Source organism: Falco peregrinus, chromosome Z (assembly GCF_023634155.1).
Source record: "Falco peregrinus isolate bFalPer1 chromosome Z, bFalPer1.pri, whole genome shotgun sequence".
Classification (NCBI taxonomy): domain Eukaryota; kingdom Metazoa; phylum Chordata; class Aves; order Falconiformes; family Falconidae; genus Falco; species Falco peregrinus.
Genome location: NC_073739.1, coordinates 1,851,893 through 1,879,703, shown reverse-complemented (window position 1 = coordinate 1,879,703; position 27,811 = coordinate 1,851,893). Strand labels below are relative to the sequence as shown.

The 27,811-nt window shown below is 39.2% G+C and overlaps 1 protein-coding gene across 2 annotated transcripts in view; it reads right to left on the bottom strand.

Annotated features, from left to right (window-relative positions):
- Positions 1–17,230, bottom strand: part of ATG10 (autophagy related 10) — a 90,047-nt gene extending 72,817 nt beyond the window's left edge. Inside the window, exons 1-3 of one of the 2 annotated variants that reach the window (XM_055790480.1) lie at positions 17,146–17,230; positions 15,113–15,238; positions 10,185–10,304 (exon numbers count right to left, since the gene is read on the bottom strand). In XM_055790480.1, the coding sequence (XP_055646455.1) occupies positions 10,185–10,304; positions 15,113–15,238 (246 nt within the window). In that variant the 5' untranslated portion in view covers positions 17,146–17,230. The remainder of the gene's footprint in view (positions 1–10,184; positions 10,305–15,112; positions 15,239–17,145) is intronic. The other variant, XM_055790479.1, reaches the window with a different exon arrangement.
- Positions 17,231–27,811: the final 10,581 nt, after the last annotated feature.

Below are 27,811 nucleotides of genomic sequence, written 5' to 3'. Positions count from 1 at the left end.
TGCCACCCAGACTGCTGGGAGCAAGGCTCCTTCTCCTTCACTCTGTCCTTCCCTGTTTGCCACCATCACTAATTTATGACGTATGTACGGGCATAAAACAGAAGTACACTGTAAAATCCAGGCTTCCAAAATGTCACTCATGATTCGGGCAGCTCTCTCATATCTCCATACCCTACAATGGCCAAACCAAAATATAATTCTGTAGCATTTCATTTCAGAAGTATTTCTGTTGCTCAAAAACACCTCCCCTTTACTTTCTTAAGGCCAGAATGTTCCAAACATACACAAGTAATTGTTTTTAGGAATGCAATCTTTCTATTTTAATCTTTCTATTATATTTAACATCACTGTTAGTTTCAATGTACATGCTTGGAGCATCATCTTTTTGCGTATCTCAGTGCTTAATCAATTCTGAACTACCACCAATACATATTGTGTTCTACTGAACCCTGAAGTGTATACTCTTAGTACAGAATGCTCACAATTTAGAGATAAAGCCAACTATGATAGTAAAATTCAACAGTAGTGCATGTGGGTCTTTTATGCATTCCATAAACATAGAAGTTTTTAACCATATGCCCATCCCACTTATGTACTGAGTAAAAACACTGTAGTGTACAGCCTCTTTCAACTCCTGAACAATCTAGTTTTGGAGGTTTAACTGGGGAAGTGTTCGGTATCTGCTTGCTCATAGGTGATGAAGAGTCACTGTATCCTACTGATATGCTCCCTCAAAACTTCATTTCCATTACCCCCAAGAACAGCAATGCTTAGGAAATGCCAAAATGATACTACGTTACAACATGCACTAGTTGTAATATGTTAAAAAATATAATAATGATGCCACAGTGTGGCTGTATGTGCCACCGTAAGTACTGTTGATATGTCCATCACTTCAGTAACTCTTCCACTCAATTTGAATCTTTTTTGGAGGGAAAAAGAAAAGGGCAGAGGGGAACGGACACACAACACAATACAGCATAACAAACCCCACTGTTATTGTGAATGTTCCTTTTAAAAATTAGTAAATCTACAAACAAGTGCCTATTTTTATAACAGTTTTTCTTACTAAGACTAATATAGTATATTTTTAAATTGAAAACAGAAAAGCAGATTTTAATTTCTCACAAGTCTTTCCACTGATGAAACTGTAAAAGTTGGAATCTCTGGATCAGGGCATGGGAAGCATGTGGCTATCAAAACATTCGATGCAAAATTCACGAAGACTTGTAAAAAAAAATACACTACCCTAGCAAGCTGAGAGGGGAAGCACACAGCCCAGGAACATAAGTATCTGAATGCGTGGCCTACATACCACTGACACTTCTGTTATATATGCAATTACAGCTTTAATGTAAATCAGTCAGCATAACTTACAGGGCAAAGACAACTGCTGTTGAAGTCCACCCTGTCATTATTTTTAAAAATTAAAAAATGAGATTGTAAAAAAGAATTTTATTTTATGATAAAGGTATACATGAAAAGAAAGACTGTACATTTATGAAATTAAATCTTACTTACAAATTATTTAATTGTATTTTAAATTGAAAAATTACAAAAGTTTAAAGACTTCAGTCTGGATTTTTTTTTCTAGATGCACTAAAATCACACATTTTTCAAAACAACTTTCTAGATGTCATGAATAAATGCATTAAATAGAAATAAAATAAAAATACTTCTTTTTAATACCTATAATATATCATCACCAGGCCAAATGAGGGAGCTTATAAATAATTTTGTCAGTGGCATTAATGGTCTCTCAAAGATCAGATTCTGGGAAAACCATCTTCACTTACCATGTGTGCTCTGTGTGTGCTGTATCTATAGCTATATGTATAGCTATATCTATACCTATACCAGTCTCTATGTGTGCTCCATAGGAAATGAGAATTTATTTATTGCAGAAGGAAGACATTCTGCTGGGATTACACCATGCCTTCAACTATGGTAACTCTAACTAAACTGTCATATTCAGTTACTAAATCTGAATTAGAGCATCTTTTCCTGTGTTTAATGTAGCATTTATTTGCTAATATTAAGCAATAACACTGAATACTAAGACAAGTGGACAAAAAGTTCAAAACACTGTATGCTAACATCTAAACTAAAAATAAATCACCTTTGGAGGTCATATGGCTTCTTCAGTTCTCCCAAAAGCTTCATAATTATATATATATATATATATATTTGCTTTGATACAATTTCTACTGTTTGTGAAAACTTATTAGGTATATCTTACTGTGTAAAACAGAACAGCAATCAAAGAATATACAAAATAGGTAATTCAGATCAAAGTCCCAGAACCCACAATGACAGTCAAGCCAACAGCATGTCATCAAAGCTGTTGAAAACTAAATGTAACTACTGCTAACAAGATTTGCCAGGACACCAAAGTGACACAAAAAATTATCTACAAAGGTCCATGCATGGGAGACAAAAACTTCCCATGTCTCCAGAACTTGACATAAGCAGCATTTAGCCTCTTCCATGAAGACTAAGACATCCCATCAGTGAAGGAACCCAGAAGCAAGACATATCTAGAATTCAAATTACTTGTCACTACAGCACTCTACTGAGGTTTCTCCAGCTCAAGAAAGGGGTGTAACGTTGAAGTTTCTTCCCGCCTTGGTATTTCTAAACAATGTCACTCTTTTGCCAAGCTTTTTCATGTACAAAACAGTTAATAAAATCCACACCATAATTTTTTTGTGTGGTTCAATAAAGGCTAATTCCATTTTCAGATTAATACATTTTTATGCAAAATCACAAGCAGCATTACTGTATTTTGCAACACACTAGATCTCCTTTAGAATACGTGGTTTCTTCATTTATTTTTTTACAGGTTTCCATCAACAATTTGGGTTTCCTTTCTGTGATCTGGTATTTGAAAAGGTTGCTGTATATATGCTAGACAATGAAGCACGAAGGAATTTGGAAGATGGGGCCAAATACTGGCCTGGCTAACATAGAATTATGGGGCATTAGCATGTACTGTTGCCCAGCGAAGGCTGACTAACAGCACTATGGGCAGCAGCACCAAAGGAAGAGCTCACTCCCTGGAGACCTAAACGAATTGGAATAGGAAGCCAAGCATGATGAAAAGGGTCCAAGCAGATCCAAAACAAACTGAAATTAAGAGTATTTCCTTCTCATCAAAGCTACCAAAGCTTCCCACATCAGTTTTTCAAGGGAAAAATTCTGGGTTGAACACAGATGGCAGCATGATTTACTTCCCTTCTCAGAGCAACAGGGATTAGGGGTAAACTCACCTGTTCTGAGCGACTGCACTGCTCTTAAGCTTGGATCACTCATTACAAACTGATGTTTTAGGTGAGTATGTAGTAGTTTATTTTCTCCCTTTTTACTAAGGTCTTTTCATTATTTTCTGCAATGAGTGCTAGATTCCATTAAATGTATTTACATTTTTCTCCTTAAGTACTGTTGCTGGGTTTCTACTTCACATGTTTCAACCATCCAACAAATATGGTGGTTATGCAAATGTTTACACTGAATTCATCTTATTTAGGTTTGCACCAAAAGAGTTGTTCTTAATTCTAAAAACACTGGATTTGTTTAGAGAAAAAGTGATTAATAATTACTAAGAATGTAATTTTCTAGTTATAAACTGAACAGCACAGCTAAACAGCAAATCACATTGTATCATGAAGTTTAAGATAGATGTCAGACTCTTTCCCATGTCCTCCATCAGGCAGATCTTCACCAACACTAATGAACATCTGCCAGTAAAGGTGGATTCCATGTAAACGTAAATACGTAACTTAACATGTTTGTGAAGCTCATCAGGTATTAACAAACCAACATTTCCAACCTGCCCACTCCTTCAACAAGTAGCAATGGCTCTAGCTTCAGAAATGGTTCCACGCTGACTCACTTCTGCAATACCCAGAAGAGCTGAGACAAACCACACGCAGGAATTATTACTCCAAGTTATTACTTCCCTTGAGCTATCTGAATACCAAACAAAAAGAATGCATAAAGTGAATCCAGATTTTCCTATTTTACTCTTTTAGAACATAAGCTCTTTGAGCCAAGAGGACTATCTTCATTTTGAATTTTGTACCATATTTTCACATTATCAACAATTCACATAATAATGTATGTAATTGTTCTGTCTTTGCTTAAAATGTGTCTACATAGCACTTAACAAAAGCTGAAGCAGGATGATGGTAAATACTAAAGTCTAGAATGAAAGGCATCCTTTCAGTGCAGTTGGCGACCTGGCTTATATTAAAGTGAGTGAAATACTCTTTTTTTTGTAGCATTCTAAGCACAGGCAGGAAAAACTATTCTCTTCACTGTGACTTACTTGAAGTGGAACAAAATAGGATGACTGAAAAGGGAAAAACCCCCACAAATATAGAAGGGTAAGATTCCAGTTTCACTGGAAGCAGAAGCTACTACCTCACACAGTCAAGATTCCAGTGCCACAGCACCCCTCAAAACCAAGCCCAGGTTAAGTTCATCAAACTTAATACTCCCCACAGCTGGTCACCTTTGCATCTCGTTTCAATGAAGAGCTTGTGATGAACAACTTATATGAATCTCTCTTATAAATTTAAGTAGTATAAGACTGTCAATAACAAAATAGTTGAAAGATATTTCCACATATAAGTTACACAAAAGAAGAAACAATTCCACGTTCATTGATACAGACCCTGACATATCTCTTGGCAGGACAGATTTGATTTGGATCAAGAAAGAATATACGCTGAAAACTGTTGTTGAATTAGCCAGAACAACAGTATGGTGGTTACACAAGATTTATGCTGTCTACGGAAAAGTATAAGTGACACTCATTTGGCATAAAGTCAGCACAGAAAGGCAACAATTGATTCAATAAAAATTTAACCAGAACAAGACTGCAACTTAAAAATTTTCAAATGGCACCATGTGTTTGTATCAGTTCCTTGCTCTGCATCTCATGATGATTTTATTTTATTGGAAGATACTCTTAAAAGATTTATAAACTCTTCAGCTCACATCCTAGGGACCAAATCTGATCTCACTGGCTAGAAGGGTATCCTTCACAAACTCAGTCAAAAGTTTGTTTATGGCTAGTCACAACATCATTAGTAGTTTCTGTTTACCAATCTGGACGTTAAAACAAACATCTTGATTACACTAAACCAACATAAACCACGGAATGACATTCCAGAGGAACATTTTCAATTCTTTTCTAGTAAGATGGCAAAGGGAAAGACAGGGTCTGCATAAAACAGGATCCCCAGGCACCTGCTTAGATAAACAGTTTGACAACTCAGTTACTGCCAAGTATAAAGAGAGAAACTTTTCTTAAACTGCTCTAAGTAGATATTATCATATCAGCATACCTGTCTCCAGATACCTTTCTTTATACTGTCAGTGCATCTACGTGGATATAAATGCTTTTTTACATCTACCTTCATCTAAGCTGGGTCATTTCAATACAAAGAGTAAAACCCAACTGATGGCACTTATACTGTACCCACTTACAGCTGTGAGCTTCTCACAGCTCCCAATACCCTATACAGTCCTCGTATGAGTTCATAAGGTAATTCCTATACTGCCTGGGACAGCTCAGGAACTAGCAAGAGTGCGTCTGCAAACTAGCAGATATCAAAGGTTCACTGACATGCAAAAGGATAACAAGGAGACAGTCTGAACTCTGCAGGCTTGCCAATGCGCTGAAGGAACCATCAATTAACTATTATGCATATGACAGAACCCTTCAGTTCCAGAAAAGGGAAAACCTGCTTCATACAAGATAACATGCCAACTTGGTGCAGTACAGCACAATGGCTCCCAAACCTGTTCTTAGCTTCTGCCGTATTCCTGCTGGTCCTACAGAGCAGGCTGCCTCCCATTACAGCAACCTACTGCCAATCAGCTAATCCTTACTATCTCACAATACCTGCAATACAGGAACCTCTGTGCAAGTAAGAAGTTCCAACAGGAGCTAGAATGCAGCAACTCACACCGCTATATCACCCCCAAAAAAGGACTCTGGCATACTACCACGTGCAGATCCATTACATGCACTAACTGTAACTGCCCAGTCTGACAACCCCCAGTATCACAAAGGCCATAGCATTTCACTACACAAGCAGGCCAGTCTCAATGTAAAGACTTAATCAAGCTTAAGTCAGTGTCAGTTGCTCAAACAGTTTATCCTTAAATCCCTTTTTTTTTCCTCCTGAGTTGCTGCTTTACAAAATACAGTCCTCTACAAAGTACAAGCTTTGCTGTCACAGTGAAATCTTGGTCTCAGAGAAATCACCAGCAAAAATTGCTCAGATCCATATTTTGTTGTATGAGATTCAGATGACAAAATGCAGATATCCAGGTTAACCACCTAGTTTCTCTTGATTATCAGTGAAGAAAATCAGACAGTTTTAGACTCACCTTCCTCCTAGAGGAGACACCTAAAATAGTTTGACTGACTTATACCTCAACATGCTTTCTTACCTCTTCAGGCTGAAACAAAGATTTAAGTGACAAGCTCTATATTGCAGATATCTAAAATAAGCGGAAAGAAACCCACACACAATTTTATTCTTGGTATTCAGATGAAAATACAACTTGTATAAATGGAAGCAAGCACACCACGTAATACAGACTGCTCTGTAGAAAAGACCAGAATACATAGTTATTCATCGCTCCTTCACCAGAAAGGCTTCAGGTATTTAGATACCAGACAATGAGATGGCAAGTTGGAAACCTTAACTATCTATAAGACCAATGAGCCAAAATAAACAATAAATAATTTGATCAGGTTCCCTGGAGATCCCATAAGATTAGTACATTTTTGATACTGTGATAACTTATTTTCTATTTGAATAAAGTTACTTCAGGTATTCTGTTTTCCCTAACATTATATGTATTGTTAGACTTCAGTATCCCTTCACAGATTAAAAATGAACAGAACAGTAATAATATTGCTTCTTTGCAGTTTCAACATCCTAATTCTACTCTTCGCTACAATATACTCACTGATTTATTCAACATCACCCCTCCCCTGATGTGTCTTTGGTTCAACTACTTAAATAGGAGTTAAAGCCTCACGATGGATAACTTTCCTGTATTTCCACCCAGCTTCAAAAATCTGTCTTCTAATTTTCTTCATAATTTTCAGCTTGCCTACCAAAACTAACTTTCTATTTGTTATCTCTGAATTGGATTCACAGGAATAGGAGAAGAAAATCTTGTGGCTTCTTGTGCCTCATCATATACTACAATACATTTTTTCCCTTTTCTTTTTGTCAACACTGTCTGTTACTAACAATGGATATTGACCACTGGGACCTTACTTTCCTTATTTTCCCTTTCTTTCTGTTCCTAGTTAGTTATCTTATGTAAAATTGTGTCATATGTCCTATCATGCCTTGAAGAAGATGATCAGACTACTGAAAGATGGAAATCTCTCTAATACGACACAAATAGTAGAGATACAATATAGAAAAATCTAATTATAACAGCAATTCTGGAACTGAAAATTGTGAAATATGCAAGTATCAGACAATGGCCAATTTTTTTTCCAAAATAAATTAAAATTCTTGTCTAGAGCTCCATTAGTCTTCAAATAGAGAGAGAGAGAGATTTTCTAAGGAAAAAAAATGCTAAACCTTGAATGCATATAACCAGTGGAAATCTTTCAAAGTTCTACCAAAACCACAACTTTTGCTGAACTCTATGCATCAGAATGGATTTCGATAACTAATTGAAAGAGATGCAGTAACTCCATTAACACCCATGTGATTTATGGGTGTAATGTGTATTTTTACAAAAACAAAACCTATTTAAGTAACAGAGCATTAGAACAATGCAACAAGACTCTCACATGCAACATCTGCAGAAAAAAAAAATGCATCTTATACATACACTGCTTTGCCTGAGCAAATTTATCCCCCTCTGCAGTCACCATTTCCATCTTTCTTCTAGTGTTAAATATATAGTCCTACTTTATGTATCCATAGAAAAATTCATTTTCCAACCTATTGGTGTGCTTCTCCCACTTTCTAGATTAAATAAGTTTAACAGCCTGGTTACCCTTCAGTCCAATGACGAATATAAATTTGACATAATTTCTATTAGGCAGTGAGTATTTTGGAGAGGAAGCTTTTTTTTTTCCTTATGCACACCCTCAGGTCTCATAACCTAGAAAATTTTCTAAGACCTTTTGCTTGCTTCACTCTTACCTTTACTTTCACTACACATGAACAAAGGCCTTCTCAAAGAGAACCAGCTAGCGATCAAGGTCCCTTCTAACCTAGACATTTCTATGATTCAAAACATGGAAATCTTTCACAGTATTTCAGTAGGTACTTACTAGTTGGTACTTACTAATATTACTATCTTGATAAACCACAGTTTGGCCCGGAATCGTATTTCAGTCTATGAAAGACTGTTTATGATTACGTTTGAGTATATTAAAGACTCTGTTTCAGTATGTTACAGGCTCTGAAGCCCTTTTTGTGTTGTGGTACTTTGTCTATAGCTGATACTTCTTTCCAGAAGGACTCAACAGCTTTTTACAAGATGTTCCTTTACAATATGCTCTGTAATGAAGATTCGATTCATTACTAAAATAAAGTCAATCGTCAAAAACCGTTCTGAATGTAAATAAAAATCTGTTCTTACAAGTCAGGACAAAAGCATACAAACACTGCTGCAGTGACAATTAAGTAACAACTTCTGAAGCATTGATATTAGCCTTAATTTTAAGAAGCATTAGAATTTAAATTAAAGGAACACTTTAAATGCTTCAGCTACCCTTCAGATAACTTACGTACTATACTTATAATTGGTACTTATCAAACATATGCAAGCAAAAGATTCTAAAGATTATATGGATTTCAATTCATATCAAAGCTGGTGTTATCAGCAATGAAGTTGTAAAATTTTCTCTCGCTCTCTTTTTTCTTTTTTTTTTGTTAGTAGTTTGAATAAAGTTGCCATACTGGTAACAGAACCATGTCTTGTTTCCAGCTTACTTATGTTATGTGAACCCTAGGTGTCCATCATGGCACTCTGAGTGACTAAGGTGCTGCTTCAGTCCAGTTCTGTACACGCACTGCCTAGCCAAATAGAACATAAAGATCATTCTTCTACCTACTAGTAAAAGTAATGCTCATCTAGCCAGCCAACTGCTTTCACAAAATTTTTAAGAAACAAATACTTTTTGGTATCTACCCCTCTTTAAAATACAGCTGAAGCCTGCAGTGAACTGAAAAAATCAGTAGAAATAACTAAATTACAGACTAACATGACAGCATGATTGTTTTAAATGCCATTTCCTTCGAAACTAGGCCAAAAGAATACTCATTTCAGACCCCATATCGGAGTCTCTGTGGGAGAAAAAAAAACAACAGTGTGCTGATGAAAAAGGAAAAGGAATTGATGCAGAACAAGGTAACTGAAAAATATTCCATAGCCATCTACTCAACAGTTTATAATATATAGAACACACTGTTTTCAGTCAATTATAATCTAAGCTTTCTTTTTGTATTTACGATAACAACATAACAAGGGAGTGAATTTCTACTGTTTATATCTTGATTAGTCAGTAAACTGGAAGTCTTAACACAGAATCAAACAAGCAAATAATTATTCAGATAAGCTCACCCTGAGTTTAATGAATGGTTTTCATTTTCTGGAAGAAAGTTTATTCTCCTTCAAGAATACAAAATCTATTTTATTTCCTACCACCAGTTTCAAAAAAATGCTCAGTATTTTAAGTTAGTTTCACAGTAAAAAAGCATACACCCAGTATAAAACTCTTGAACGTAACTTACTCAGTAAATATCACTTCAAAATAATATTATCCTCAAGAACTTTTCTGTGTTTTAATATTTATCTCTAAAATAATTAAACCTTGATGCTTACTCTTTGTCCAGAAAAGGCAAGTTTCCTTAATGTTAGTGAATCAACATGCAAACAAACATTATCCTTCAGTGAGGAAAATACATATATAAAAAATGCTGGAGCCTTTGCATTTCCTCCCAGTTTTCATCACCAATATAGCTATGAAACTGAACAAGTACAACTGTAGGAAGAATAATTAACAGCCACTGCTAACTTAAGTTCTGTAATCTTTCTGGAGGGACATAATTTAATAGTATAGTATTTTTTCAAAATTCTGAAAATTATTTATTTTATAAACACAAAAGTCTAAAATGTGTACTTACTTCAACATGTGTACATAACATTTGTTCACAGTTATCATTGTTTTTCTCCTTGAGATCTGGTGGGATGTTTCTGTTTCTTACTTGGTAGTGTGTTTTACTAAGATAACCATCACCAAGGTCCTGTGTTCAGAAAACAAAAAATATTTTCTGTAACCAAAATGCTAAATGCCATCACTGTTCTAGAAAATAAACAGAGCATGCTATTTAGGCATAAGCTCCAAGTCTTTTTATAGGCACCAATGACTGCATTGCTTCTCAGTATCTTCTCACAGGTATTTTGCACTAGTTCTTGGTGTTAAAGGAAGTCAAACACCTGAACAGTAAAAATAAAATTTAATATAGCTACTAATTGAATAAGACAACTGCTACCTGGAGATCAGGATGAGTGCCAGAGAACTGGAAGACAGCTCACTAAGGTCATGAAGAGAGGAACAGCTATTAACATTTTTTACCTATTTCAAGCAATGAATTCACCCCAGTATAAACTTCCCAATTCTTGCTAGATTGGTTTATTTTTGCTCAGTTCGCTCTCATCAAAGTCCTCAAAAAAACCAAAAAAACTCAAACAAGACACTTCAGAACTTATGTGTGCAGTCACAGTTTGTTCCCTTCTCTTAATCACCTCTGAGGGTCAAAGGTAAGAGAAAGCTGTACCTTCTTCCAGTTCCCTTTTTATCATTCTGCTTCCCAGGCCGCATGGTCTACTGTTGTAAAAGACCCTTGTGCAATTTCAGAGTGGCAGGAGAAGGTTTTAGGAGCTTTTCCCCCTTGCTGACCTGACTATCCACACACATACATAAACATTATTTTTTTTTAATTAGAAGAGAAAAAAAGTTTAATAACTGATCACTGGAAGAACATACACTCTGAAAGGGAGAAAAGAGTATGCACAACACAAAGATCAGTAGTTGCACGTTAAGAACTTATTTCTCAAAGGAAACAAATAAATCAGGGGTTTATTAGCTGTTTCATTATGTTTTATTTTAGAGAAACATAGAAAGCACATGTGGAACATCTGATGAAAAAGGATTCTATTCAAAACAGTCTCTATATAAAATTCATTACTGTAGCACTAAGTTGCTTGACAAGGCTGCAAATTTAACTATAATTCAACTCCGGTTAATCTGTCATTGCTGACAGTTTATCTCATGTATTCTGACCTTTCAATCAACATAGGTTTTATTCTGACACACTAGTTCTCTCTTTTCAAGGACAGTATAGAATATATGTACCTCCAAAATCACTATGGGCTACTTGTTTGCTTTGTTCTTATGAGTTTCACACATAAAAAACAGTAATGGTCGCTACATGTATTTTTGTCCATGAATTTTCAAGCATGAATCATACTATGAGCAATTACCTTGCTCATAACTTCTCCTACCACATGCCTTATTTTCTCACTAAATCTCATCAAAAGCATGAATACGCCAAACTGTGCTGGATGTTCTAGCTGCAGTATCAACTGCAACCTGTGCAGTGAAGAATTATGCAACAGTGACAAAAAAATTAAGCTTAACGTGGTGATACCAAAGCCACTTTTCTCACTCTCAAGTCTCTCCTGCAGCTTCAAGGGAGTGTCAGCAAGAGCAAAGCGACCTGCATAGGTATTTATCTCCCTACAAGCAGCGAAGTACTACCGCCACCCACAGAGGTAAACGCCCCCAGGCACAATGAGCTTTGCCAGAGAAGGGCTGGATGTAACATTCACCTCCCCGAACCAGTTCGTCCTGTCAGCATAAAAGAGCCAAGCTCCATTGCCTTTAAATTCTGTAGTATTTGAGTGCCATGAAAAAATATCTATGGATAGACACAAACATGAAGTTAGCAGTCTCTGCATTTGAGAGCTGTATGTCAAAGGCTAGAGGAGAGGTAGCAAGAAAGAGAAGCACCCTTCCTGTTGCACTCCCTGTAGTGTCACGTATCTTGTACACTTCCACCCCTGTAAATAAATCGATACTTTAACAAGGACTTTGATCTCATTAAATGTGGAAAGGGAGTCCATTTCTATTCCAGCTGTCTTGTGAGCATCATAAACAAAAGTGAACTAATAAAGCCTTTTATATGATTACTTAGATTAACCTAACTAGATATGAAATACATAAAGCAGAAAACAAACACAGGACAGCCTTCACACCCTGATTTAGCTATCCATCCCTGAACACAGCACCCAAGTTTAGCTCCATCAGGTCCGACAGCAGAGGTGCTCTTGGATTTTTTACCGCTTTCTTCTTGGGCAAAAAAAACCCACCAACACAGTTTATAAAAATAACATAGTTTAGAACATTTCACTCACAGTTGTAAATACAGTGTTCTGCTTTGCCCATGTGAACTTATGCCACAAGATCCAGCTCCACCAAAACAATGAGTATTTCATCATCTAAATTTAATCTCTACAGAAAACATGGGAACACAAGAACACAGTTCTACTGGTTTACTTGTGTGGTCTTATTGCTATCAATGGGTGTATTCACGTGAGTATGGAATGAGGAATGAGATCCAAGTGCATTACATCAGCAAAATTACCCACAACACATATGTTGGTAAAAAAAAAAAAAAAAAAAAAAACAAAAAACCACAAAAAGACAATGAGACATCTTGTTAACAAAAAGCTTCCTTCCCAGACTACACACTATAAAAGGATGGTCTCAATAGTCAGGTTTTTATCACACACTGAAATCATGGAGTCACCAATTAAAAAAAAAAAAGATTCTTACATTTTTTTTATACGTGAGAACAAAAATCTACCTCATTCTGCTATTTCCAGCAAAGCTTCCTATTTCACAGTAAGTTCAAACTTTGACCCACGTATTAAATTCCCAATAGAGGCTTAAAGCATCTTTCTTTGTTGAATAAATCCGCACAAATATAACCTTGGACTGAAATCTAAAGTTTCAAATGGTTGCCTGTAAGAAAGGGTGCATTGTAACACTTGGCTAATATTTGCAGTCTTTTAAAGACTTCTAAACAGAATGCATCTAAGCCAAAATCCTGCTTCTTACTGCAATTCTGTTTCATCAGTGATGAAAGGGTTACAAATGCTAATGGACAATGACTTATCTAGAAATGACGGCATACATTTACCCTGAGACTTCCTGCATTTCAAAATGGTACAAGCATGGTTTTTCTCCCCAAAATTCATGAAAGCATGGGAAACCACTAATTAAAGTGGCAGCAGGGGAAGCCAGGGAAGCTATAGCAGTAAGTTTTCTACAGCACAAAGAAGTAATACACAGATAATAATGAGTATTCCAAACCATCCAATACAGAAAACTGGTCAGAGAAGCAAATAAACCTACGAAAACCTATATTGCTCACCCATCAAAAAAAGTGTGGCAAAATGAAATCCTAAAACAGTGTGAATTTACTAATAGATGGAAAATAACAGAAGCATACAAAGTAGAAAAAGCAAGTATTCAAAATCTTTCTGCTATTACAGAACAAACACAAATCATGTAGCCATAATCCATAACTATTACAAAGGTTTTAGTACAGCAGTGGTTAAGCTGGACACTAGCATGAAATGGCTATCATTAGATATTTTTAAATCAGTATGTAAGAAATGCTGATCTTATTTAAGTCTTCGAGCACTGTGGAAGTTCAACTGAACTTTGGACAAAGCCAGCATAAATCTATCTATTTTTATATACTGGGTAGAAATATATTCAATAAATGTAGTTACTTTTTAAGAAAAATAGACTTTGTCAGGTAACTTAAAAATACGTGTTTGGTTGATAAGCATAAAAGTTGTAACAATATATGCTCAACTATTGATTCCATCAGCAGAAATTAAAAAACTAAAATAATCCCACACTAATCTGACATACACTAACAAATGAAAAAATGATTAATTCATAGATTTCAAGTGTAACTTAAAAAATAGAGAATGATCATAAAAGAAATGATTCTAATGGTGTCCTGTGGGACTAGTCTTGGCCCCACGCTATTTAAAATTTTGATTAATGACCTAGAAACAATATGTAATTATTGTTGGTGCGGTTTGAAAATTACGGGGAAGCAGCAAATAATAAGGACTGATGATTAATACAGACAGATTGTTCAGGTTGCTGTATGCAACTAACATGTATTTTAATACAAAACATGAAGTCACACATCTAGAACAAAGACTATGTACTGTTTTAGCTTAAAGGTTTAAAGTTATCCTTCGATATATAACCACAAGCACTTGCCCAGAGTAGGAAGGTTTGAATTTCACAGTGATAGCACATTCATTGTCTAGTTCTGCTCACAGCTGAGAAAGGATTTTCATATACTGGACAGTATTCAAAGGAGATCCACAAGGATGATTAAAATACTAGAAAACATCTAACAGTCAGGGAGCTCAACATGTTTTGCTTTTACAATGACAAGGTTAAGGTCTGAAACTGAAGTCCCAAAACAGGGAGAATTCTAATAAAAGGCGGCTCCTCACCTTAGCAGACAAGGTGTAACTACCAATGGCTGGAAGATTAAGCTGGGCAGTTAAATTTAGAAGTAACAGTGTTTTGGGTTTTTTTAAATAGTTTAATTTTAAGCATAGCCAACCATTCAAAAGTCTTGTCAAGAGCTGAGACTGTTTTCCCATCATTGGAAATTCTGAAAATGAAGACTGCATAATGCCTTAAGAGACATTTTCTGATCAAGATCGAAATCACCTCAGGTAATCCTACACCTCTGTTACATAAGTGGCACTAGACTATCCCAGCAGTTTCTGAATTCACAAACCCTGTTCAATACATGTACTGGCCTAAATCCTCATATAAACCACCTATGCACTATTTTGGTTTTGGACCAGCTGTGTAAAATGCCATTTATTTCACATGTTGTAAACTCCCCTGAAGGATGTTTCAGCTTGTGGTGTTCTCAACAGCTCAAAAATGTCAGAAAATGCCAGCAACGGTACCTAAAAAGTACCACTATGATTATTTTACCTTGGTAGTTCTCCACTCCCAACCATCTCCTATTTGCTGTGAACGTTTAATAAATTCTTCACAGTACTGCTTGAATCTTTTTTCTTCCAAAACAAAGTCCTCTTCACCAGCCATGCTACAGGACATCTGCAGAGCAAACCAAGTATTACTAATGACAGATAAAATGAACACTAAAAACTTTCACTGCTTTACAGCAACTGAATAGTAAAACAACAAAGCACTGGGGAAAAAAACAAACCAGTTTCTTTAGATAAAACAAAGACACATTTCTACAAGTACATTAGAGAATCATAGATTGGCAAGGTTGGAAGGAACCTCTGGAGATTTGTCTAGTCCAATCCCTCTGTTCAAGTAGGGTCAACCAGAGCAGGTTGCTCAGGATCATCTGCAGTTGGCTTTTGGTTATCTCCAAGGATGGAGACACCACAACCTCTGTAGGGAACCTGTTCCAGTGTTCAATTACCATAGCCATACATAATTTTTCTTCTGTTTAAATGAAAATAATTAATGTATCATTTGTGCTCATTGCCTCTTGTGCTTTTCCTGCATAGTACTAAAAAACGTCTGGCTCCATCTTCTTTACTCCCTCCTATCATGTATTTATATACATTTGTAAGATCCCACTGACCTGTCTTTTCTCCAGGCTGAAAAGTCCCAGCTCTCTCAGCCTCAACTCACATGTCAGACACACATAATCATCTTTGTGGCCCATCACTGGACTTGCTCCAGTATGGCATTGTCTTTTTTGTACTGGGGAGCCCACAACTGGACACACAGTACTGTAGTTTTGACATATGCTTCCTTAGCAGTATGGTTCAACTGGCGACCAGAAACCTGAATCCACCTGTGGGCTACTTCCATGGGCCTAGCATCTTTCTGTTGGGGAAACTGAATGGCTCACAGGAGCTTAACAACTGTAGTGTTTGTGGCCTCAGAGCCTTCACGATGGCCAGAGTCCAGCTAATGCAACTGTTCCTTCTCATGCCAGCAGGCCAACATAGCTTCAGGGGGTTATAGCCCGCTTCAAATGATCACCTTCCCTGCCCCTCAAATGTTGTCCTCCCAGGGTCTTAACAGAAAGATTCTCTCAGAAAATCTGGCCAGTTTTTAGTTTTTTACCCCTTTCAAAAAAGATGTATCATTTTCGATGTAGCTGTTTCGATATGTTCATAGACATCAGGCATCACTGCAGCACCACAAATATTCAGTAACTATTACACCTAGAGCACACCTTTTCCTAACAAGAAATACAAAGGGCACAGCACCTCATACAATGTTTGTTATTTTTCAGGATCCGGCCCTGCATCACAACATCATCCTGCCTGCCCATGACATAAATTATCTAGCACTTGAACATAAATTATTTTCAATGGCAGTTAACCCAAGCCCCAGTTACTGTTTGTGCTATCAGCATGTCAAAAAAGAGGAAACGTGGAAAACCGACACTATAAATGTTTCTGTGATTCTCAAATTCCCCAGTCCAGACGACAGACTGCAAAACTGCGGCAAGGGCACGTAATGAGTGCGTATCTCTCACACAGGTTTTCAGGAGAGTTACGTGCTTTAGGAAGTGAGCGGCTGTGAAGGGATACCAGGCTGCCGGCACCTGTGCAGCGCACCTCCCTTTCTTCCTTTCTGTAAACTACCCCGAAGAGCGGCGAGCAGACCCGAACCGACTGTCCCACTCGCCACGGGCGGCCGCAAGGCCAGGCCGCCTCCTCCGTGCCTGCCGAGCCCCTCCCGCCCCGCCGGGCGGGTGCCCCTGGCCCTCGCCCCCTCACGTCCCCCGCCGGGTCCCGCCGACCGGGGCAGGCAGGTGGCGCCCACCGGCAGCACCGTGCGCGGGGGTAAGGCAGCGGCGGGGCCCGGGCGGAGGCGCGGGCGCCCCCGTCCCGCCTGAGGCGAGGCGCGGCGAGGCCCGGCGCAAGCCGCGAACGGAGGGAAACGGGGACGCAGCTCCGAGGACACGGCGCCACAGAAGAGTGCAGGGGAAAGTGGGAGCGAGCAGCCCCACCGCACCGCCCTCCACGTACCGTGCCGCCCTCCTCCTCCTCCTCCTCCTCCTCCTCCTTCTCCCTCCGGCTCCGGGCCGCACACTCGCCCACAGCGCATGCGCATTGCCGCGGGCCGGGGCGGCGGGAGGCGCCCTTCGCAGCCGCGCGGGGCGGGAAGCTGTGGCGGGCGGCGCCGGGTGTGGATCGGCTGCCCCCGCCGGCCTCTGGCTTTGCGTAGCCGCTGTGTGAGGCGATGTATGAGTCGGTCGGGCGTGGGCGTTTCCAGCAAGCCTCTGGAAGGGCCCTCCGTTCGCCCAGGACTGCTGCCCGCCTCCACCTACCGCCCCCAAAAAATATTAGACCGAGATAACGGTAGTTCAGGCTGGCCTTCTTCCAGGAGTTCGGCAGTGCCAGTTTTTATCTCAATGTTTCTAATCGGTTTCGCCAACTTAATTACCCTTCTTCCCCTACCATGTAGATATGTAACGTTACTACTTTTCCCTGTCGAAGGTGAGGAGGGGGTAACATGAAGTTGAAATGGCTGGTCACCTAAGCACTGTCTTGTAACACAACATGGGGGTCAGTAGAAGAGTAATCCGAAGTGGTCGGTTATACGGTTGTCTGGATGAAAATGAGGACAAATGCAGGACGTCCCCCACAGCGTGGCCCGGAGCTGTTCCCAGGAGATGCCCAGCGTATGCCCAGTGCTCATTTTGTGACCCAGCTGTGTTGCCTTTGCAATTGCTCTTAGAACTGAGAATGTGGTAGGTGCACAGAGGCTGCTTTGCTACGCAAATGTTAGAAGAATTATTTTCAAATTTACAAGTCTGTTAAACCCTATATTTCTCAGTGGTAAAGTCTTGTCTGGCATGACTAAGCTATCCAAACCGTAGTATCTGCAGAGCACACTGCATTTCAGTAGACTTAAGTGGAATGTAAAATGTTGGCTTTACCTGTTCAGCTGTAAACCATTATTTTAAAGAGGTTTATGATTGTTGCGTTAAGAGTAAACAAGAGCTATCCCATCAGCTTTTGGAGACCATACTCCTCAGTGGGAACCTCCATATGCAAATGGTGCTTTGCTCTAGCTGGTTGTAATGTGACGTTTTCCAACTGTGCAGTTCCTAATTTGCTTGTGATTTGCTGGGTGTGGAGAGCTCACAGGGGCCAAAACTTTTTCTGGAATATTCCTGAGATAAATAATTTCTCTTTGTTCTTAAAATTCCATTTTCTGTATTTTGGCTGTTAGCAGCTGCATTCTTCAAATATGTGCCATGATTTGTATTTACAGATGGTTTTCACCACTCTCTGTGAACAATGAAATGTTCCACCCAAGTCTGTAGTTTTCAGCATCGGGTGTATATATAAGCAAAGTTTTGTTTCATGAAGGTATTCTGGAGAATGATTAACTGCATGATGTGCTTTGAACAAATTATGGTACCTCCACAGATTACTGTTTTGACTGCATGTATTATTTTTTAAAGCAGTTGCATAGCTTTGATGACACCATTGTAACTACAAGTTGTGATGCTATAGTCGTTATTTAGTCATCAGAATTAATTATTTATATTGTTCTCCACTGTTTCTTTTAAATGTTAGGGGTTTAAAATTTGGTAAATAAACACCATTGCTGTCATCCAACACTGAGTTTCGAAGGAAGATTTTTACATTGTGGAGTATATTCTGTAAGTCTTTTTCACTAACAGAAAATGCCTGTGGTATTGAAAAAATGTCACGTAATGTGCATTCCCTTGGAAGCTACAGCTCCTGATTTCTAATTTTAGCTTTGTTACTGCCTCTCTGGATTTTCTTAGGGAAAGAATCATCAGGTTTAAGACACAGCTCATTTAAAAAGCGGCTGATAGGGCCCTGATTTTGCATTGAAGTTACCAAAGGAGTCACCATGACTGGTAGTTTCCAGAAAATTAAGCCATAGTTTTCGTATATTCAGATCCATTTACTTTATTTAAAATTGTGAGTACACAGCCCCCGTTATAATCAAGGACAAGGACATCCAGGATCTCAACATGGTTGTAATTATTAAAGAGTATAGGCTTTAGCTATACTGCTGGAGTGTCACAAACAAGCAATATTATCTATGGATCTTAAACTCAACATATACAATCTGAAGTAATTAGGTATTATTAAAAATAATAAATTGTTGACCTGAATATCCTCTTTAAGGACTTGCTGGCTTCCTAATGTCAAGCGTCACTAACTCTTTGTGTTGCAGAAGTTAAGATCTAAAATACTTAACTTTGATAAATTGTTAGTATCCATACATTATTGCTAACAGAAATACTATATATATCTCTGTGTAGGGAGGAAACTGTACCTACTAGAGGTGGATTCTAATCTTGGCTCTGCTATTGACAAACTTGGGATAATAGTTTCAGTTTTCTTTGACCATTTCCCTTTTTGTCTGTCTGCAGAACAGGTCGGATTCATGGTATATTCTTACAGCATCTGGTATCATCTTGGTCATCTCCAGTATTGTTGCCAGGGCATTTCAGTAAGTTGCTCTGAGTGCCAGTTTATCAAGGGAAATGCATTTGCTATAGTTCTAAAATTACTTGACAAGAAGTTCCTTTATGGGGGTTTCTCTCCTTTCTCTTCCTTCTTTTGCCCATACTCTGCATAAATGCCTCAGGTTTCCATCTCGTCTCTGCTATACAAAAGCATTTTAATAGTCCTGCTCCTTGTGTCACTACTTAGATGTTTATATACTTCAAACAAATGCATAATAGGTCATGGGACCAGTTTGTTTTATTAAAAATATTAATATACTATGTAGATTAATATTGTCATCACGTATTGTTGGTTGTTTATACATTATCACATATTGGTCGTTTTTGATATATTATCACATATTGATAATTTTTGAGTGTAAACTACAGTTGTTGTAAGACCTTTGTTGTTTGGGAATTTTAGAACTGAACTAAATAAAGATCATGGATAATAGTCCATCAGCCAGGCAGTGAACTGAATGATCTCTAAAAGGTCTTTTTCATCTCTTTGTTCTGTTTTTTGGTCCCAGGAAACACAGTTTTGACCAAAACTCATTGCATGACCAAAACCATGCAGTTCAGGCAACATTCTACTGTCCAAAGAAAAAAGTTAACATTACAGCTCTCAGGCTGATAGAATTAATACAATGTACTATTGTATTAATGTACTAAATCCAGTTTCACAAATCCTCCTTAGTGTGGTTTGGATCCTGAGCAATTCACAGTAATTCTAATGCTATTCCTTCCGCTTTTGTTTTTTCATTACTCTTAATTTTCATTTTCAATGCTGAGCAATGTTGCTAAACAAAAAGAGATGAAAATCTATTATGGCCAGTACCTGGCAGTACCTGGGTCCCAAAGTTTGACAATAAAAGAATATTGCTAAATAAGTCAAATAAGAAATGGTATAGCCAAACCGAAATGCTTGCGAAAATGTCTCATAAGGCTATCAGACAGCATGTTCAAACCCAACATATCATTTGTACGATAACAAATAGTTTCTTCATTTGCTGTGCTGATATAGTCATAGCATCAAACATACCCTATCTACAGTTTGAGAAGGATTGTATATACAGGCAACCTCAGCAGAAGTTAAATGGTGGATTTCATTCCAGCTGAAGTTGATATTAGCAACTATTCACCATGGCTGATCGCTTAATTCAAATGTCGTAATAATCTGTTATTAAATTAACAGTGCTTATGGAGATTCTGCACAAATAATAAATAATAATAATTAAAAGTAACGTATTTTACATTCTTTTGCCTTGTTTGTTTAGGAGACTTGATAGTTGAAAATTCCCAGCTAGATCTTGGTAGGTGGAGAGTTACTATTTCAAAATTGTTAACAAACCTTATCTTCCAGTAATCGCTGTACTATTACAGTGCTCTTATGAAGTAGACAAGTAGTGTTATTTTCCTTTTGCTGGCAAAAAAGGGGGAATTAATTAAACTGTTGAAGGCTGTGGTGACTGTGTTAGGCTGGCGAATGGAGCTGAATTTTGCAGACGCATGGTCTGTGCCTTCCGCATACCTGCTCTTGGGCCCTGTGATAGTTCTGAGAGAAAGTTCAAAAGGAAACAAACCAAGAGGTATACAAACAGCATTCATTTTTCATGTGTATTTTTATTCCACTCCAGCAGCTACCAACCAGCACTGAAGAAAGTACTAGCATAATGCAGCAATTGTTGCCACCTTCTGTTTTCAGCAATTTTTCCTACTTCTTTCTACTTATTTTATCTAAAAGTTTAATTCTTCTTTCAGGCTTCAAGGTTGGTGTTGGGGTTTTTTTCATTTGTTTTCTCTTTCTGTTACTGCTATTCATGTTCTGTTCATGAATTTCTTTTGTTTTGGTTTAGTTTTTTCCTTATTAGACCAAGACATATGGAAATCAGCTTGAGACAGGCTACATATGAAATACCCAGGTCATTAATATAAAAGATAATAGCAGTTGAAGGCCTAAAAAATTTGTTCCTAAGCAGGGAAATTGGATTTGGGGGATTTTGAGAGTAATGAGGAGGACTGATTGATAAAGAAAGATAAATTTTGAAATCAGATTACAAGTTCATGGTCAAAACAGCATTAAAATATAACTGCAGATGATGGAGCAAAGGTCATTAGAACAGGATTATATGAAAGTACGATAAAAGAATACTATAAGAACCTATAGTAAATATATATAATAGCAGTAAATAAGCAAGTTAGCGTCTGTCTCTCTTGTTTTATTAAACCAGAAAACCTATGCTACCACTGTCCAGTTTGCTAAAATCAGCAAATCAGAAACCAGTTCAAAGTGGGATGGTGAAATATTTTCATTCCGGTTGTTAGCTAGATCAGAACTATGATTCATTGTACACATACAAAGTACATAACATAAAGCCTACTGCTAAACTCCAGAGTAAATTGTTCCAGTTATTCATCTGGTATAGGTCTGCAGACCCACATATAAAATTAGCAGCTTGTTAATTAACACTGAAGAGAGTGAAGACACACAGATATTGCTGGTGGGAAATTAGGATTTTATTCTTGATTCCTACAAAATATTATGAGCCCAAAATTATATAATGTGACATGTAGATCTAGGTTTGGAGAATATTTTCCTTGGATGATAGATAGAAAGGTCAAGAGGAAAGCTGCCTGGATGAGAAATGACAGGCAAGAGCAGACCAATTATCATCTGCCCTGTGTAGAGGAAAGACTCAGAGTTTAACTTGAAGGTTTATTGTAAAAGTTAAGAACTCTATTATTTAAGGAGAGTGACCAAGTTGAAGAATGAGGGAGAACTTCTTCCTGAATGAAGAATGGCAGATTGTACATTTTTTGGTAAGGTAATTCAACAGCAGAAACTACCCAAAACTGAGGGGAAAAAAAAATAAAAGAAGCTTGCACCTTCCACTATCATTTTTGCAGAGAAAAATATTATGAAGAAATTGTTCATTTAGAAGTCAAGCAAGAATTAATACAAGTAGAAGCAGACATCACATGATGTTACTGATCATTAGTCAAAATTGCAGGCGAATTCCTGTTATTATGAGGCAGATACTTTTGCACAAATGAATAGTGACAAGAATTCAAATTCCACCAAAATGCATAGAACATCACTTTAAAAAAATGTTGTTTTTTAGTTAATCTGGTAGAAGTCTTAACACAAATCTAACACCCATCCATATTTATTAAGATACTCTGTTTGGGCACCTCTTTCTGACCAATCTGACCAACATGCAGCTACCAAGGAGTTGTTGTATGGGAGAGGGCAAAAGTGTGGCCTGCTTAGTGGATGAGGGAAAGGCTGTGGATGTTGTCTACCTAGACTTTATTAAAGCCTTTGACACTGCTTCCCACAGCATTCTGCTGGAGAAACTGGCTGCTTGTGGCTCGGATGGGTGTACTTTTTGCTCAGTGAATAACTGTATGGATGGCTGGACCCAAAGAGTGTTGGTGAATGGAGTTACATCCAGTTGGCAGCCAGTCACAAGTGGTGTGCCCAGGGCTCAGTACTGGGGCCAGTCCTGTTCAATATCTTTACCAATGATCTGGGCAAGGGGACCGAGTGCACCCTCAGACAGTTTGCAGACAACACCAAGCTGGGAGGGAGTGTTGATCTGCTTGAGGGCAGGAGGCTCTGCTGAGGGACCTGGGCAGGCTGTGCTGATGGGCTGAGGCCAATTGTATGAGATTCCAGAAGAAGTGCTGGGTCCTGCACTGGGATCACAACAAGCCAAGGCAACGCTAGCGTTGGGTAAGAGTGGCTGGAAATCTGCCTGGCCTGGCCTCAAGATGCACCAGTGAAGGTTCAGATTGGATATTAGGAAAAATGTCTTCACCAAAAGGGTGGTCAAGCACTGGAACAGGCTGCGCAGGGAGGTGGTTGAGTCACCATCCCTAGAGATATTTAAAAGCTGTGTAGATGTGGCACTTAGGGACACAGTTTAGTGGTGGATTTGGCAGTGCTACATTAATGGTTGGACTTGATCTTAAAGGTCTTTCCCAACCTAAATGATTCTATGATTCTATAACAGGATCAAGAGCTGATCTTGTCTATCATGGCAAATTCCTGACCGCAGGTGTGCACCCTCATCCAAGGGGTATATGCCAGTAACTCTTTTGCACTTCATTCTTAACAAGTTCTGTTGAGGTGCAAGGCAAAATATACTCTGAACCCTGCCTGCAATTTGAATCAGGGTATTAGTCTTACCTGCACTGATGCTGCAGCTAAGTGAAAGAAAGGCAAGCACCTTTCCTCATTTCAGGAGACAAACTTTCCTTTATGGTCACTCAGTGGCTGAAATAATCCCTTCGAGGCTTTTTTCCAATCCATGCTACACCCTTTTCTTGCCATGGAACCCCCTCTGAGCATTTAATGTACAGCCAACAAGATCATGCCTGTTAAAAAGTATTTATGTATAGTTCAGCGCATTCTGTATCCCAGCAAGTTTGACTTCATGTATGTTATTCGTGTCACAGCATTGTATGCACACAACATCCTGCACACTAGGGATTTATATGATCTACATGTTTGATTTCAGAATTTCTGGGGATCGTCATAGGTGTCTTTCCAGGAATTAGTTTGTTTCTTGGTTTTTATTTTGCTTTGCAAAACTGTATTTATCCCCTTGCAGCTGCAAAAGAGGAAATAAATGGCTTTCAGAGACAAACACTTTTGTAGCTGAATGAGGTCCCAGATAGCTCTGGAGATATGAAGGGAGTGCAGATGCACCCAGTTTGTCCTTAAAAAGTTACGCCAGCCAAAAGAGCAATGCACTCTAGCTCAGTAAAGTCTTGATGGATGACAAGGATGGTGTTTTGAACAGCAATGTGGGAAATATGGTAAGGCCTGTGACACCAAGTAATGAACCCTAGTGCTTAAGCTCTCAGTCAAACTCCTTCCCAGTAGCATGTTACCCATGGAGTATTACTACTCCCTGTTACTTTTGTAACAACTAATTTCTCTTATTAAAGACCATGAAATCCTTCCCTAACTACACAGGTCCCAAGAGGAAAACCAGTTATATATGTAGCAGTGAAACAGTGGAACAGTGTGCATCTGGGTGACTGAAGACACCCAGATGCTGTGAAAATCACTTCTGATATCAGCTAGGTAAAAAGTTTTGGACATGACTCTAGACTTCTATATCCTAAAAAACATTCACTAGGCTCTGAACATGGACCTACATTACTGAAATTAAACTGGTTTGTGCTGCCAGAAAGTACGCCTGTTAACACTACTGTAAGTTTATGAATGGATTGGAGATACTTCACCAAGTAATTTACAAGTTTACTTGGAAAAAATGTTATTAAGTATCTCTCAAGTGCAGGTGCACAGCCTAGTGATGATCTTTCTGTTACCAGTTCAAAGTAACTTTTCAAAGTATAAGCTAAATGGCTGCAGAAACAAAGTAATCTAAACCACTGAACTTAACTGTAATATGCAACAGAGAAAGCAGTAGCTACAGGCAGGTGGAGTCAGAATTGTTTGCCGCCTGGCGAGCCCCCTGTCTGCCTTTCCTGATACCTGTTACGTCTGTTGCGCTGGGCCAAGCAGAAGGTCAAGTGTGTTGGCCTCTCTCCATGCCAAGGCTGAAGGTGTCCACAGGATTTCCAAACCCAGTAAGTACAGCTGTGTACAGCAAGGAATGGGATGGGTTTGCACTGGCACAGCCCTTGCACTAACCACCGTAGACCTGGTAGTCAACGAAATCCGCTGTGGATACACTCGGTGACTACACTGTTCTCCTTCAGGCCTCTTGTCCCTGAAGTTAGGGCTTTCAAAAGTTTTATTACTCTCTGCTGTTCCTAATACAGCAACTGTGGGTGGCAAGGAGCGGACCCAAGAAGCGCCTAGGCTCGCTTTCTTCCCTGAAATGACCTCTGCTGCTGCTGTTACCAGAGGCAGACTAGTCAGCTACGTGAGCCCTTCATCTCACCAACCAGGCTGTCTCTTAGGGTTTTACTTTCTGTTGCCAATTCCTTTCCATAGCTGCCAAGTCCACCTCCTGTACTCCTCACTTGGTATTGTTTCTCAAACACATTGTCAGTTGTTGGTTCTTATTTTCTGAACAGCTGGACTGTTCACCACTTGTTCAACCTTCCAAATGGTATAGTCACCTATTCTTATTTTGAAGTGCCTGTCACAGAAATGGGGGGATGGGGGGGGGGGGGGGGGGGGGGCGGGGAAGAGTGTTTATCTAGTTTGATGTAAAGCGCTGGAGAAAAGCCCCATACTTTATTGTCATCATCAATATAACATCATGGCCTCTAACTCAGTATTTTTACTATACCTCTTTCTTCCATTTGTGAGAAATCTAGCACATGAATAACCTCAGCATGGTAAGAATGTTCTAAAATTACATTTATTTTATTATACTCCTATGATCACACATGATGTGTGATCCTAACACATCATCTTTTATGGTCATGAGTCCTGTATTCCAAACTTACTGCCAAAATTATAAATGTACTGATTGCTTCAGAATGCAAGACAAAACCGCCATTTCCCCCAGTGATGGGGTTTTCATCAGGATATGCAAATAAGATTTTTAGAGGCCCAGTGGAAGGAAAGGCTATCAATGGAGAGTTCAGGAGTCAGTCTGCTAAGTTTGTTTCTTCATCATTTCTAACTGACAAAGGAAATTCTTGTTCCCTGAAAAATATACGTCAGTTGCTAAGACTGGAAAAAATCAGAAGCCATCCTGATAAAAGTAAGCCCTGAGCAACTGACTGTTAGCATGTGCTAAAATGCCATCTCTGTACTAGACCTCATAAAATTCTCTGTTGACTAACGTAAGCTAATATACGACACTCATGCTTTTGTTTATCCCTATTTGGACAAGGCCAAAGGCCACTTTGAATTGAATTGCTTGAATTACATAGTCCAGAAATTTACCAGACCTTCAAAATTAAAATCAGCCATTGAATTACTGAGATATTACCAAATCCAGTTTGTAATTTTTTTTCTCCCCAGAAAAAACTGTACATTTATTCAGACATAGTTTAACTGGCAGAATGGCTGCATAAAATCATTGTGTATATCAAGTAAGATGATACTTTGAATGACGCGGGAATAATTTCCTGACCCTGAAACTGCTGATGATTGCCACCACAGAAATGAGCACAAAAAAAAGGGGTCCAGTCCTTCAAACCAGTGTCAGCAGAATTTCAAAATAAGTTATCTTGCAATCTTGGCACAATTTTTTTCCTCCTAACACTCACCTTGGAATTTCTTACTTCTTGCCTGTGATTCCCAAATGCACTGACTGAGGTGACCAAATTTACCCTGGTATAAGAGGCTGCAACTCTACTTCATTCGCTGAAGTTCTATTTACTCATAACACAGTCACACTGCACTAAAATATTTCACGCAGGGAAGGTGTAGAGGTTATGCAAACCATTTCCAGTCCTGAGCTTCTCATTCTGCTTTAGTCATGTGCAGCATTTTCATAAGGGAAATAATACAGTAAGAGTCAAAGAAAGTCAGGAAGACACGAGGATGAAGAGCAGACTGGACAGGCTGGATTGATGGGCCAAGGCCAACTGATGAGGTTCAACAAGGCCGAGCGCCGGGCCCTGCCCCTGGGTCACAGCAGCCCCAGGCAGCGCTGCAGGCCTGGGCCAGGGGGCTGGGAAGGGCCGGGGGAAAAGGGCCTGGGGGGGCTGGGCAGCAGCCGGCTGGGCGTGAGCCCCCGGCGTGCCCAGGTGGCCAAGGCGGCCAGCAGCGCCCTGGCCGGTGTCAGCAGCAGCGTGGCCAGCAGGGCCAGGCAGTGCCCGTCCCCCTGCGCGGGGCACTGGTGCGGCCGCCCCTCGGGCCCTGGGCTCAGGGCTGGGCCCCTCACCACAAGGAGGACACTGAGGTGCCGGAGCGTGTCCAAAGAGGGCAATGAAGCTGGTAAGGACAGCAAATCCTGTGAGGAGCAGCTGAGGGAACCGGGGCTGTTTAGGCTGGAGAAAAGGAAGCTCAGGGGAGACCTTAGCACTCCCCACAGCTGCTGGACAGGAGGCTGTAGCGAGGCGGGTGACAGTCTCTTGTCCCAAGTATCAAGCAACAGGACAAAAGGAAATGGCCTCAAGTTGTGTCACGAGAGGTTCAGATTGGGCATTAGGAAAAAACTCTTCACCAAAAGGGTGGTCAAGCAGTGGAACAGGCTGCCCAGGGAGATAGTTGAGTCACCGCCCCTGGAGGTGTTTAAAAACCGTGTAGATATGGC